The 15,396-nt window shown below is 41.4% G+C and overlaps 1 protein-coding gene across 1 annotated transcript in view; it reads left to right on the plus strand.

Annotated features, from left to right (window-relative positions):
- The first annotated feature begins 2,728 nt into the window (after positions 1-2,728).
- SVEP1 (sushi, von Willebrand factor type A, EGF and pentraxin domain containing 1) overlaps positions 2,729-15,396 on the plus strand; it is a 142,057-nt gene continuing 129,389 nt past the window's right edge. The window contains exon 1 of the mRNA XM_084899290.1: positions 2,729-3,597. Coding sequence (XP_084755416.1) covers positions 3,058-3,597 — 540 coding nt within the window. The 5' untranslated portion in view covers positions 2,729-3,057. The remainder of the gene's footprint in view (positions 3,598-15,396) is intronic.

Consider the following 15,396-nt stretch of genomic DNA (forward strand, 5'->3'; position numbering starts at 1 on the left):
GCTGCTAGCATTCTGCACCACATTCAAGTTCTGGCTGGAAAGATCGAGTAAGAGGAAAAAGGAAGAGACAATAGATAAAAGATAGCAGCTGCCTTTTAAAGGGTTTTCTAGAAGCTTCCACACAAAACCAGCACTTACATGTCATTGCCCAGAACCTAGCTCCATGGCCACATCCATCGGCAAGGGTGGCTGAGAAAGTAATTTTTCTTTCAGGCACCACTGTGCCCAGCTAAAACTTAGCAGCTCTATTGCTGTTCAAGAAGGGGTATCAGATGTGGTAGATAGGTGACTAGGTGTCTCTGCCACAATGAGTGACCTAAATTAGGACAATTATAATGCCCCATCCCCTCAACCCCAGTCTGAGTTAAGGAATAGGCATACAGCCAGTGCCTGTTCAAGTGGGGGTTCTTAAAGAGGGTAGCGTGGTGCTCTTGCTGCTGGTGGTAGTTTGTGTTAATATCTCTTAACTTGACCTCGTGAGAAAGAATCCCTCCTTCTCAGATCATAAATCTGAAGACAGAGACTAAATCTAACATGCCAGGAAAAGCAGAAGCAAGAGAAAAATACAAGACCTAAGTAGTTTTTTATTTCATTTTCTAACCCCTTTTTTTAAAAAAAAAAAAATATATTGTTTAAAGTATTACAAATAGTAGTGCATATGCCTCTCTCTCTCTTTTTTCTCCATTGGCATTTTTGAGATCAGTCTATCCCTGCCCTTTCTCCAGTGTAGTTACATGCGCCAAGAAATCCCCTTTTTTTCTCTACACAAGAAGTTGCAACCAAAGAGTCTAAAGGTAATTGTCTGCCTCCTTGGGTTTTTGTAGGGAACACACGCGGGAATACACATAGTAGTTGCATGGTGCCTGGCACATAAAGGTCCTGAAACATTTGTGCTTGATGATATGTTAGAATAACACAGAGCAGATGAAATCTGGACAAAAAAGTTTTCTTTTCCCAATTCTCAGCTCGAATGAGATCTCACTCATTCCCCAGGAAGGGTTAGATCTTGCTTCCCTTTTACCGTTCTTGCAGCCATCTTACTGCTTTGTAATTGCTTGCAAATCAGTGTTCTCTTAGGATAGCCCTTGAACTTCAGGAGGACTGGAACTGAGTCTTACTCATTTTTAAATTGTCAGTATTTGACTTTCTGACACAGTAAGAATTTTTCTATAAGTATTGGTAGGAAAAATAAGGATTTGAAGAGTATTCATGATTAAAGATGGCAAAATAGCAACCAGCATTTACTCTAAGCACTGTCCTAAGAACTTTGTTTTCTGAATAAATTCTCACAATAACTCTTAATATGCTATCACTACTAATCCATTTTCTAGATGAGCAAACTGATGTCACATTCATACAAGTAGTTAATGACAAAGCCCAGATTTCATCTCAGGCAAAGACATTCCAGAACCCCAACATTTCAACCAATACACTGCTCTCTCTCATTGAAGGTATTTCATTAAACATAGATACAATTAAATCATCTTATAGTAGAGACAGGAAACTGAGGTCAGTGAATTCCAGCATGAAATAATGTAAAACTGAAGCAAAGGATTGGAAGTGACTGAGTTCAGGTGGTTTTTATAACTGCAGAGGCTTATCTACACAGGCCTCCTGACTCCTGTCTGGAATCTCTTAACCAAAGACTCCACCTCTTAGGCAATGTGCGCTCCTTCTTGCACACGCACCATCCCCTTTAGGAGCTGGCTGCACTCCAGGTGCAGCTTGTTCCAAAGTAGCTACTTGCTGACTATCATTCAAAGGCATCTCACATGTTGAAACCAACAGCGAGCACCTGAAGGGGGCTGGGGGAAAGGGACGTCAACTCATTCTTCAGATTTCAGCACAAACTTCATGTCCTCGGAGAAGGCTTCCCGGGTTCTCCAAGGTCAAGTTTGTCAGTTGTGATTATCTATATTATTTGTGAAATGTCTGGCTAATGGCCATCTTGCACATTACCCTGTACATTCAGTGAGGACAAGATCCATGTCAATTTTTGTTCCTCCTTCTCTACCCAGTGTCCTGGCACATAATAGGCACTCAAAAATATTTGTTGACTTTGGGTAGTGAGTACACAATGCTATATATGTATCATAGAAATGTACATTTGAAACCTATATAGTCCTATTCACCAATATCACCCCAATAAATTTTAAAAATATATTTGTTAAATGGAAAAAAAGGATGAATAAGGAAATGCATGACTGAAGCACCAGGACAAATGATCCCAGTGGGGCAGAGACACCCCATATATGGTGTGATCGGAGGGCGCCCTCAGGAGTCTGCATTCGCACACACCAAGGCCCAGAAATCCCACCAGGATAAGTCAAACACGTATTTGGTGAAGACCTTGGGACTCTGAAGGGGAGAGAAAAAGACGCAAAGGGTGAGCAAGCAGTTTTCAAAGGATGCTTTCAATTCCCTGGCCGGTCCGTGTGTGTGTTTTCTCTACAAAGTGTTTCCAATTACTGTGGCACTCTCGGTATCTGGATCCAATTCCAGTGAATTCCTCTGCAGCGCCTGCCAGACATGTGGGATCAATCAGGCCTTGGGCGCTGGTGCGCTTGCTGCGGGAATGTTGACAGCCTGACAGACGCGCGGGGTTCTGGTGTCATGGAATCTCCTAGCCTTTGGCTGGATCCCGGGAGAAGCAGCAGAGGGGGAGGAGAGAGACCGAGGCAGAGATAGAGGCAGGAGAGGGCGGGGGGGGGGGGGGGGGGGGAGCGAGAGCGCGAGAGGGAGAGGAGGCGGCAAGCGGGAGGTTTTTCTTGACTGCCCCCTTTCCTTCCAGCATTTTATAGGCTTCAGGGAGAGAGAAGGGGAGGAGAGAGGAGCAAAAAGACCGGGAGGGGGTAAAGAGGGCGCGCCGTTTCCTCCCCCGGCCCCCCGCCGCCGGAGGAGTCTGGATTGTGTCCCTGGTGTCAGATGAAAGGGCGGTGAGGCTCCGGCCGCCGTCCCGCGCCCCTCGCCCCGCACGCCCCTCCAGGAGCCCGGCCGCCGAGCGGCTCCGCGCCGGGGTCGCCGCCTGCGCTGCGGGGCAGCCGCTCCGTCTCCGCGATGTGGCCGCGCCTGGCCCTTTGTTGCTGGGGTCTGGCGCTCGTTTCGGGCTGGTCGACCTTTCAGCAGACGTCCCCGTCCCGCAATTTCAGCTTCCGCCTCTTCCCCGAGGCCGCCGCGGGGGCCCCGGGGAGGCTGCCCTCGCCCCCCGCGCCCCCCGCGCCCGGCGAGGACGCGCCCGAGAGCAAAGTGGAGCGGCTGGGCCAGGCGTTCCGGCGGCGCGTGCGGCGGCTGCGGGAGCTCAGCGAGCGCCTGGAGCTCGTCTTCCTGGTGGACGAGTCGTCCAGCGTGGGGCATGCCAACTTCCTGAGCGAGCTCAAGTTCGTCCGCAAGCTGCTGTCCGACTTCCCCGTGGTGCCCACGGCCACGCGCGTGGCCATCGTCACTTTCTCGTCCAAGAACAACGTGGTGCCGCGCGTGGACTACATCTCCTCCCGCCGCGCGCACCAGCACAAGTGCGCACTGCTCAGCCGCGAGATCCCCGCCATCACCTACCGGGGTGGTGGCACCTACACCAAGGGCGCCTTCCAGCAAGCCGCGGTAAGGCACCCGCCCCTCCGCGGGAACCCACTTCCCCGCTCCCCCATCCAGGGCCCTTCCCACCCACCACCGCCTGCCCAGCTGTTACCTTGGGCAAGCCACAAGCCACCTCAGTCTAGTGTTCCCCTGCACAAAGTCATCCATACTACCTTCCTGTTGTTGTGGGGGGTCCCATGGGATAACGGATTTTAAATGCTTGCCTGGATGTCAGGCCCCATTAAGTGGTCATCTTTGAGGACCCCATTGGGAAGGTGTCTTTAAGATGCTGTCCTATTCACACTTGTAAGAACAGACCGTGCTTCAGCTGGAACAGGTGAGTGTGTCTTATGAAACGTCTCTAAAGATCAGACATGGAGTGCATATTTCCCCAGGTGTGTGTGTGTGTGTGTGTGTTTAAATACATTTTATTGATTTTTTTACAGAGAGGAAGGGAGAGGGAGAGAGAGTTAGAAACATTGATGAGAGAGAAGCATCAATCAGCTGCTTCCTGCACACTCCCTATTGGGGATGTGCTTTCAACCAAGGTACATGCCCTCAACCGGAATTGAACCTGGGACCATTGAGTCCAGCCAACACTCTATCCACTGAGCCAAACCAGTTAGGGCTCCCCAGTTTTCTTATACGTTATTTATGCTTTCAATATGCATTTCATTGCATACTCTCTGCGACCTTTGCAGGATTCTTAGTATCTGGAAGCGGAAATCAGGCTTAGATGATGGGCTTTTACAAAATTTAACTTTGACTACAAAGTAATACATGTTCAGTTTAAGAAAATATGGAATATATAGAAGTGTTTAACACATAATAGCAAGCCAATGTTTGTGGAAATCATGAAAAAGAAAGGAGGAGAAGGAAGAAAAAAAAAAAAGCGTGTAATCCCATCACCCTTAAAAAGCCACTGTTTACATAGTGTTGAACATTTGCCCAGTATCACATCTGTACATACTTCTAACCAAATTGCTGTCTGGCTGTGCTGTAGCCTACATTTTTCATTTGTTATATCATAAAATGCTGGTTACCAATATAACATGTACTATTATTTTAATATCTTTGCCAATTTGGTAGGAGAATAGAGGAACCATTTTAGTAAAATCATTTTATTTTATTTTATTTTTTTTTTAGTTTTGAGGATGAACATCTTTCAGTACATTTATTGAACATTTGTATTTTTTCTACTCATAAGTTTTGCCCATTTTACAATAATGGAATGTGTTTTTTTCCTTAATGATTTATAGAAGCTCTTTATATAGTAAGACTGGTAACTCTTTTTTGTATATGATATGCATGTTTTTCCAGTTTACTGTCTTTCTCTTTGGTTCATTGCAGTGTTGTTAGATAGATGATTTGAGGTTTTATGTACTTAAATCTATCAAACTTTGTTCTTAAGAGCCTATATTCGCTTATATTCTTAGAATGGCATTCCCGTTTCCCAAATTGTAGAAGTAGTTTTCCACTTAACAGTTTAATTCACCAAAAAGTATATTAGTGTATGACAAATATGTCTAATATTATTTCTTAATAAGTGGTTAACCAGTTGTCTCAGCACCATTTGTTTAATAGCCATTCATCTTTTTCCAATTTATTTGAGTAGCATTTCTATCACACTCTACTTATGGGGAATTTGATTTCCTCCTGGTTTGCCATTAACTTTAGGTTATCTATTATTTTTAAGCTTTGCAGATATGATTTAATAATTATAACTTTATAATATACTTAAATATCTGGTACTGAAAATTCTCCTTTTTCTCATCTATTTTTACAAAAAATCAACTTTCATGTATTTATTTACTAGAATTTTTAACTAGTTATCACATATTCCAAATGAAACCATTCAGGATTTTATTATTTTTAAAAAATATATATTTTTATTGATTTTGTACAGAGAGGAAGGGAGAGAGATAGAGAGCTAGAAACGCCGATGAGAGAGAAACATCGACCAGCCACATCTTGCACACCCCTACTGGGGATGTACCCGCAACCAATGTACATGCCCCCGACCAGAATCGAACCTGGGACCCCTCAGTCCGCAGACCGACGCTCTACCACTGAGCCAAACTGGTTTCGGCCCATTCAGGATTTTAATTTCAATATAAAAATTGTTAACGGGAGTTATTTATATTTTACAATAATAGTCTTTCCATGTCAAAAATATGGCTTATCCACTTATAACCAGTTTATACCCTTCAGTAAAGAGTATAAACTGGTTATAAGTCCTGCATATATTTTAAAAATTCAGACCTAAATATATTCTATTCAATACTGCAATTATGAATGTCATCTTTTCAAAATAAAATTTAAACAGTTATTTTTGTATAGAAACATTGATTTTTTTTTTTTTTTTTTTACTATGTCTTCAGTAGCTGTATTCTTGTTGAAGTCTCTGGTTCATTTGTTTTTCTTTTTTTCAAATACATTTTATATTACTGAAACTAAATATTTATTGTATAAAATAATCAGAAAAAGTTTCTGTAAGTACACTGTAATACTTTGGTACATACCCTTCTGGACTTTTTACAGTTGTCTAGTTAATAAGTATGTTTTTGTGCATATACACCTATTGCACATACATGATGTTTACCAAAAAGGGATGCACTGTATGTCCTCTTTTGTAATTTGATTTTCTTTCCACCATATTTTCAGTCTTTTTCCCATAATAAGAAATACACATCTACTTTATCACTTTTCCATAGTCACACAGAATTCCACTGTAGAATTGTATTTATTTTTATCATGCAATTACTGATTATTATATACTTAAGTTGTTACAAACAATGCTGTGTGACTAAATCTTTGTCCAAGCCTCTAAAAATTTCCTTAATGCAAATTTCTAAAGTGGTAGGTATTATTGCATCAAAGAGTATGTCCATTTTTTAAGGGCTTTGATACATGTGCCAAGTTTCTCTAAAGAAAATTGGTAGCAATTTGTACTCTTAGGATCAGTACATAGACCGAACAGGTTAGTATTATTTAAATATGCCTCTCCAACTTTATATGTAAAAAACATTGAGTCACATTAAAAAAAAAATACTCATCTGAGGACATGCTTAGAGAGAGGAAGAGAGAGAGAAAACAACATCAGTGTGATGTGAGAGAGAAACATTGATCAGTTGCCTTCTGTACATTCTCCAATGAGATCAAACCTGCAACCCAGGTATGACTGGGAATCGAACCCTCAACCTTTCGGTGCATAGGATGACACTTCAATAAACAAACCCACTCTGGCCAGGCAAGTGAGTTCCATTGTAAGTTGCATTTCTTTACCAGTGAGGCTGAATTCATTTTTTATATATTGTTTGTCATTTAGAACTCTTTTTTGGATACTCATTAAAATAATTTCGGATTATTATCTATTTTTTTATTCGAGGGTGGTTATTTTTCTTATTGATTTGCAAATGCTCTTTAAATCTTCATAATATCAACCATTTGCTGCTACATACGAGGGAAATATTTTTTCTCGGTGTTTCACTTGCCTTTTAATTTTGTTTGTGATAGCATCTATCCTTTCATCAATCTATTGAATCTAACTTTCTTTTTATCTGTTCATTTCTGGTCTCTTACAAGGTTTAAAAGACTTTTGCCTTTAAAAACTAAACTAATTCCTGAAAGATGCTCTCTGTTTATGGAAGTAGTTGCGCCAGGCAGGGTTCATTTCTGCAGACCCAGTTCTCTGTTGGTGTCCACTCCAACTACTCCTGAGGTCCCCATGGCTGGCCTTCTTCCTGGTGTCTCTGCCCACTCCACCCGAGAAGAACCTCTGCATCAGGGAAAACTTGCCATATACTAGCTTCTCTGTTTGGCTTGGCCAGGTTTGTTGGGGGCCTCTGAGTACTATTGATCCAAAACTGTTAAATGGGTAATGGGTACGCACTGCTTGCCTCAAGACCTACTCTGTCTTCTGCCTTCTCCTTCCAAATATTGCATCCTGTCTTGGAAAGTGGAACTGCCAGCAAGGTTCCCAGTGCCTTTCTTTAGTCTGGATCCATGTGTAATCTAACAAGCAAAGACTAGTCAAAAGTTTGTGTGAACTGAACTTGCCCTGGATTTTATTTTGCTTTTCTCATTTGGTTGCGTTCTGAGCAGATGCAGCTGGACTCAGTCCCTGTCTAACCTGGAAGCTGACATGTCTTTATTGTAACTTTTCCAAACCTCTGTTGAGCATGCTTAGGAATAATTAAATATGCTTGGAGAAAATTGATAGAAGATGACCAGTGTTTAGAAATGCCATTGGAGGTGGTTTGAATATGGACTTTTTCATAGAGATCAGGCAAGCATGTTTCATCGCAGAATCAGTTTGAGAATGGTAAGTTATATACCTAGTTTGGATTTGAATATGAAACCTATATATCATGGAAGTGAGGCCATTCATCAGATTCCCATGTGTGGGCAGAATGCTAATATTGGAACTGATGGTGATCTGGCCTTTAGGAGAAATGGAAAATCGTAGGGACATTTTTGAGGTTATTATTTTCTCCAGAAAAATTAGTTTTTCAGATCTTTTCCATTTGAAATTGAATGCCCCCACAATTGTGCACAGATACAAACACAGGCAGACAAACATACAGACACATAAAAGTACACAGACACATGCTTGCAGAAATACTGTACCCATCACAATTCAGATACCTTACTCCTCTGCTGTAAAATCTCAAGATGTAGAGTTTCCTTTACCCATGCAAAATTTACTGTTATCTTTCAGGACATGTGAGAAACTAAAGAAAAGGATAACCGTGTTGCTTTACTTTTTATTTAGTGTCAGGATTGTACCACTTGATGGGGAGCATGTGTGTAGACACTATTATCACACTTTATTTGAACAGATAAACTGCAGTGTAGACCTTTTCTTATTAGACAACATCCTAGCATTCAGCAAAGGTGCAAAGAGTAAAGAATAATGTAGTTGGCAAAGAGACACAATCAATATAATGAGGGAAAGATTTAGCACCTGGAACTTAATTACATGAAAAATTTTTACAAAATTAACGGAAAGTTCTTCAGGTTTTTCTTCCCAGGGAATGTTTTGTAATGCTTTATTTTCTTGGCTTTTCTCTCAACATGAATTTATAAATTGCCTTCCTAATCCGCACACTTTATGTTGGGCACTATGAATGCTTCTTCCAGGCCCCAGAAAGGAGGGACTGGCAAGGACAGTCACAGCCTTCTTTAGGGAGGCTCTCTGGCAATCACACAATACTTCCATGTAGCTCTCATTGGAAGAAAATCTGTCCCATCCCAACCTTTAGTTTCATGGCTTTATTGCTAAAGAGAAACACAAGGATGGATGCTGAGGAAGTGAGGAGTGGTCCTTGCCATACTAATGTGTCAGGAAGAACATTTGTCTAACCAAGGAAATGTCTGGAAATCCCACTTCATTTCTTCCATCAAGGGCGGTGGCTTGGGCCTGCTCAAGATGGAAGAGCCAGGCTTTGCCTAAGTAAAAAATACCTTAGTTCAGGGGTCTTCAAACTACGGCCCGCGGGCCACATACAGCCCCCAGGGGAGTCTGATCCTGCCTGCCAGGTTTTTTGGGCAGTGAGCGCAGCCAAGGTGTTACAGTAGGAATTAGTAGTTCATATAGTCCGGCCCTCCAGCTCTCTGAGGGACCGTGATCTGGCCCCCACTTTAAAAAGTTTGAGGACCCCTGCCTTAGTCCTTGTGCTATATTATACTTCTTTAGTAAAACTACCCAAGTTCCAGAGCAATCCACTTCAACTTGGCAACAGAGGCTTCCTATGTTAGTTTCCCAGAAGCCAGAAGCTTCTAAATAACAAGGCATTCAGTCCTGAATGAAAGAGTATATAGAGAGTAATGGGGGAAATGCACATTACAAAATAAAATAGATGTTTCCTTGCTAATCACGCAAGGCCACATGACATTTTCCAGGACAACCTGGTTCTTTGGCTTTTCCTGGTAAGTGCTCAGGTTAGGAGACCTTTGCAGTAAAAGGAATTTAGATTGTTCTCTTGCCTGGCTGGTGAGACCTAGTCATTGAGTATCAACCTATGAACCAGGAGATCAGGGTTTGATTCCCAGTCAGGGCACATGCCTGGGTTGTGGGCTCGATCTCCAGTGTGGGGCATAAGGAGGCAGCTGATCAATGACTCTCATCACTGATGTTTCTATCTCCCTCTCCCTCTCCCTTCCTCTCTGAAATCAATAATATATATATTGAATCTAACTTTCTTTTTATCTGTTTATTTCTGGTCTCGTACAAAGTTTGAAAGACTTTTGCCTTTAAAGGCTGAACTAATTCCTGAAAGATGCTCTTGGTTTATAAATATATTTAAAAAATACATATATATTTTAAAGATTGTTCTGTATTAGGCCATATGAAGAGTGAAGTTCTGGCAGAGTCTGCTTTACACAGTAACCTGCTGTAGGTTTGGAGGCCAATTGTGAATAGGAATGCTCTGTGAGAGCGTTGTCCTCCACGTGTGTGGTTACAATATTTCCCTTGACGTGAATGACAGTGAGGAAAAATCTGTAGTACGTAAGTGCATTATCTTGTCAATCTGCGTAAAAAGATTTAGAAAGAATTCATCTTCTTTGCTATCTGTGTTTCTCATGAGGTAATTCAAGCAGTTGCTGTTTTATTTGCGTAAAGAGTTAAGCAACAGAGATTTTTCAAATCCAGGCACATTTCTTTCATAGCTCAAGTCCGTGTGGAAGCTTTGAAGATCAGGATAGGTTATAATTAGTACACCTGTTAAACTAGTGCTAGCTACCTTCTTTCATGTGAAGATGCCATTCAAATTAAGGAAAAATAACTTCCTATAACATTAATATAAACATTTTGAAGAAATTTTTTTTAGCAGGACATACTACATGATTGAGTCATTTATTAAATAAGGTTAATTATTTAATAAATTTACTTAGTCATTTACAAAGCAAAGTCCAAGGTGGATATTTTTCAAATTGTAAGTTCCTAATGAATTATAATATATTTTTGAGGGTTATGAGATCTATGCACTATTTTCTTAAATCCTGCTGAAACGCTCATAAAATTGCCTTCATTGTATAACTCCCACTATACTTGTACCTGGTTGTTGGATATACTGTTGCTAATGCAGAAAACAGGTTTTTAAAAATCAGTGATGATATTGGTGATGAAGAATGTGGCTTTTGCTGCACAGCTTCCTAATACTGACTCTCCAAATGAGAGTGACTGGCCTTCCCAGGAGCAAGCAGTGCTGGGCGCATTGGAGCCTAGCTCTGTGAAACAGGCTCTTCTGAGCAGCCAAAGGCCAAAGAGACAGGGAGAGGGAGGGCTGAGGAAATCCTCCTCTGCAGGGGAAGAGTGAGAAATGAGTGAGAAAAAGAAGTGTAGGGGCTTGAGGACGTAAGGCAGGGGTCTTCAAACTACGGCCTGCGGGCCACATGCGGCCCGCAGAGGAGTCTGATCCGGCCTGCCAGGTTTTCTGGGCAGTGAGCGCAGCCGAGGTGTTACAGTAGGAATTAGTAGTTCATATAGTCTAGCCCTCCAGCTCTCTGAGGGACAGTGATCTGGCCCCCACTTTAAAAAGTTTGAGGACCCCTGATGTAAGGGGTCTGGAGGGTAACTCTTCAAAAAGCTAGAAGCAGCAACCACAAGTTCCAAATTTAATCAAATAAAAATATATCCATACTGGAATATGTTGTACTCAATAAAATAACATGCTAAAAACTATTTAATGACATAGTAAATTATCCAAATGGCATATTCAGTGAGCTAAAGCTGTGTGTGTTTACTGTCAGTTTGTAAAACTATCCATAGAAGTCCAGTTTCATAACATAAAATAAATGCATTCAAAATAAGCTGGGAAGAAATTTTTCAAAATGTTAATGGTAGTTATCTACAGGCAGTATATTTGCCTATTTAAATATATCCATTTCTTCTGTTAATAACTAATTTGGAAAATTAATTGGAAATTAATTTGGAAAATGTATTGCCTACTAGGAAGTGAAGCATTACTGTCTACCTGGGCAGGTGATTGAAGACATATCTTTGGGGCACCTGAAGGCATAGCCTGAAGCGACTGGTCTCCAGTATAACAATCCTTTTACATCTCCCGGTTTATCTTAAATATTCATGAGAACTTTTGAATTCTATTCCACAATACAGCTCTGTTTGGGAAATAAAATGATGCTTTAGTTTCTTATCAGGAAATTGAAATGAAACAATTTCAACCTTTTTTTGTCCAATGCCAAGGGTTTTAGCATTGAGTCCTCCAGGGTGTGAAAAATGTGTGCTGGGAAATCACTGACCCCCTAGCCCGTGGTACTCACTCTCCTCTCTTCTAGTGTCACACACACACAAACACACACACACACTGCACACAGTTGGTAGTAGTTGTTACACTGCTTGCCAAGCTACCTGTGGGTACTCACTGAGGAGAGGAGCCCAGACAATAGGCCAGGAGACACAGTGGCTGCAAAGGGTGGAAGTAAATGACTCCCTCACCTTGATAAGAGGTCAGGAGAACATGGCTTCCTTTGGCTTGTCACAGAGAGCGATGCTGACCCAGTGGTTTCTCAGCCTCTCTCACTCTCCCTGGTAATACTCATCAGAGAATAACCTTGGGGAAGAAAGATGTGCTCTAACCCACTGATGTTATCACACGTCAATGAAATAATTGCCAAAAAGGACCCATTTCTACAATCAATTCATCTGTAGCATTCAAGCTTCATTTTTAGTGTGATTTTTTGTCCTCAGTAATAAAAAGCAGCCTCTTTGCTGCTGTTGATCGAGAGGGTTCAGGCACGTCCCAATGTGTTGTTTGATAGTGTATTTTGATAACGCATCTCTTTCAACTAGGCTCGCTCATTTTGACTTACACCATTTGAGTCATACTTGCAAGTAAGGCTTCATTTTAACCCAATGTGATAGGCTTTCCCTTTCCAGATGAATCCATGGACTTTGAAAGAAATTAAGCAACTTTCATTTGTTTATTTGTTTGTATTTTTCACAGTGCTATTTCCAGCCAAGATTTCTTTCTTTATAGTCACAATTTCCTACAAAATATGCATGCCTGGCTTTTAAATGTTGTTCCAAAAGTGATGGCTTCAGGCAGTTATTGTTGGAATGTCCTAGCAATAAAGATACCAAAGTGTAGGCTGTTTGTATCTAATCAGCAGTAAAAATTTGCATGTTAAATACTCATCTGTAACAGGATGTTATGTGTGACTTCTGTTGCCCCAGACTTGGCACCAGGACCCATGGCTTCAACTAAGAAGCACTGAGTAGCGCACATTTAAAGAGAGCCGCCAACAACCGAGACTGTGCATTCCCTCCGAGGTCACAGACAATGTGCAGAACAGTTCAAACCACCCCATGTCTGGGGAGCAGGAGGCAGAGACAGAGAAACAGAGCAGACATTGGGATCTCTGGGGAGAGCAGTGCTCATACTGAATGGTGAATCCCTCCCGAACCTCCAAGAGAGCTTTCCTCTTCCAGCAGCTAAGCAGTGAGAGACCAGCTATCTCCATACTGCTGCCAGTTTTTTGGGGGCAGAAGACTTGGTTTTCCCCTGTGCCTATTTAATGGAGATAAAGCCAGCCAGGTCAGGGCCAGTGTCCCCCTTTGGATTCTTCTAGAAGCAGAGCCCAAGATGAGGATTCCAGTCCAAGTACCTTATTTGGGAGGTGATCCCACAACACTAAGGACAGTGAGACAAGAAAACCAAGAGCAGAAAAATTAACTGGAGTTTAACCCAAGGGGGGAGACGGGAAACCAGTTTAGAATTCAAGCTTTAGAATTATGACAACTGAGAGGGATTTGGGATTATTTAGAGACTAACTTCCATCAGTCACTGTTGAGAGTTGCTCTCTGGAGGGCATTCATTCTCTGTCACTCCCACCTCCCCTTTAAGTGGATGGAATGTTCTCTAGGCACCAAAAAAAAAAAAAAAGTCCTTAGACAAAGAGACACAGATGCTGGGATATGGGGATTGGGGCATCATCAGTGTATGCTGTTGTAAGCAGAAAGGGGAAAGCCTGTATTACCAACTTGCAGCAAAGCCAGGGTTCTCCATGAGTGAAGGAGAACCATGGGAAATAGCTGGAATTTACTGCCCACTAAGCAGGACAGCTCCAGGAGTAAGAAGTTGTGTATACTGCTAGACATGGGATCTGAGAAAGGTGGTAAATTCTCCAGAGAATATACACATGGACCAGCATTGGGTAGTCCACAAGCACGTAGAGCACCAGTGACTTTTCCCCATTTCATTTTACTTTTTGCTCTTTTGAAATTTCCTCTTTTACAGTTTCAAGACATAGGACCCAATATCAGAATTTAGTAGACAGAAGTATAGTTATTTCAGAATCTGTATTCATGTATTTGCTACTTTCCCAAAGTGTTTATTAATACTGTGGAGAAATAGTTAATTAGATAAGGAAGTTGGATACATAGCTGTTTCATAGCACTTATTGTTCAGGTGCTTATTTGACTTTCTATTTGCTACAAGACCTAGAAATGGGTATTCATTATAACTTTAGAGTTCTTGAAAAGATATATACTTAATTATTTAGTGTTTTTATTTTAGTATAGCATTGAACTTCTCCTATTTTCTAACTAAAACAAGGATAGTTATAACATCTTCTCAAAGGACTATTCAGTGAATGCTTGACTTTTTAAATGATAGATTATAACAGGGGTGAATAGTAATTCACACTTCAGACCACTGTTTCATGGGAACAATATAAAATATTAAGTAGAATCTCAGATAGGTGTGAATCCCTGCCGTTCCCCTCCCACCCCCATAAATCTGATCAAGGAAGCACACACCATCTCTGGAAGGAACTCTAGCCAGTGTGTTCAGAGGGAATCTGCAGACATCTGTTTTCAATAATGTCCCCTCTCCATATTATCGTCAGCACTGTCCTTTAACCACTCCTAATGTTATCCTCCCAACAGCATAGCATCAAGTTAGGTACAGTCTGTTCTTCTCCCCAGGTCATTATCACCCCCTTCGTGGCTCAGATAAAGTTGTGTGGTTATCGGTTATAGGTCACAATTTTCCCGAATCCCTTGTCCTATCTTCTCAGCCTCTGCAAAGATGATGACCTGTTTTAACTCACAGCTAAGATTGACATGTTGAATTTTATTATAATTGCTTTGCCCATTTGACAAGACATATTCTAGAAATGTGTTAAAAGTTCCTTGAACTCATCTCGATAATGGTAATGAATAATTACTACTTGTCAGGTATCACTCTAGGCATTTTACCTATATGAATTCATTAAATATTTGCAGCAGAGCCCTTACTCGTTTGACTCAGTGGATAGAGCTTTGGCCTGTGAAATGAACTGTCCTGGGTTTGATTCCAGTCAAGGGCATGTACCTTGGTTGGGGGCACATCCCCACTAGGGGGTGTGCAGGAGGCAGCTGATCAATGTTTCTCTCTCATTGATATTTGAGAGAATAACTCCATCTCTCTCCCTTCCTCTTTGTAAAAAATCAATAAAATTTTTTTAAAAAGTATATTTGCAGCAGAAAAACCTGCTCAGTTAGGTTATTGTTGTTATCTGCAAAGTACAGATGAGGAAACTAAGGCACAAGAAATGTAAGTAATTTGATTAAAGTTACACTGCTGGTAAGTCAAGGTACTAGAATTCAAATTTAGACAGCCTGAGCCAAAGTCTAAATTCTTAACCACTGTGAAATACTGCCTCTGTGCTATATTGTCAGAAGATCTAGTAGATGCAAGACCCACTGATACATACTCATTAGTGAAGTCCACTGAAAAGACATGAGGCAGAGAGGACAGCCATGAGCGGGACTTAGGTAGTAGATGACTAAGCAGAAGGCCAAATGGAATAGTCACA

This window comes from Pipistrellus hanaki (assembly GCF_964339955.1).
Source record: "Pipistrellus hanaki genome assembly, chromosome: 11".
In the NCBI taxonomy this organism is placed as follows: domain Eukaryota; kingdom Metazoa; phylum Chordata; class Mammalia; order Chiroptera; family Vespertilionidae; genus Pipistrellus; species Pipistrellus hanaki.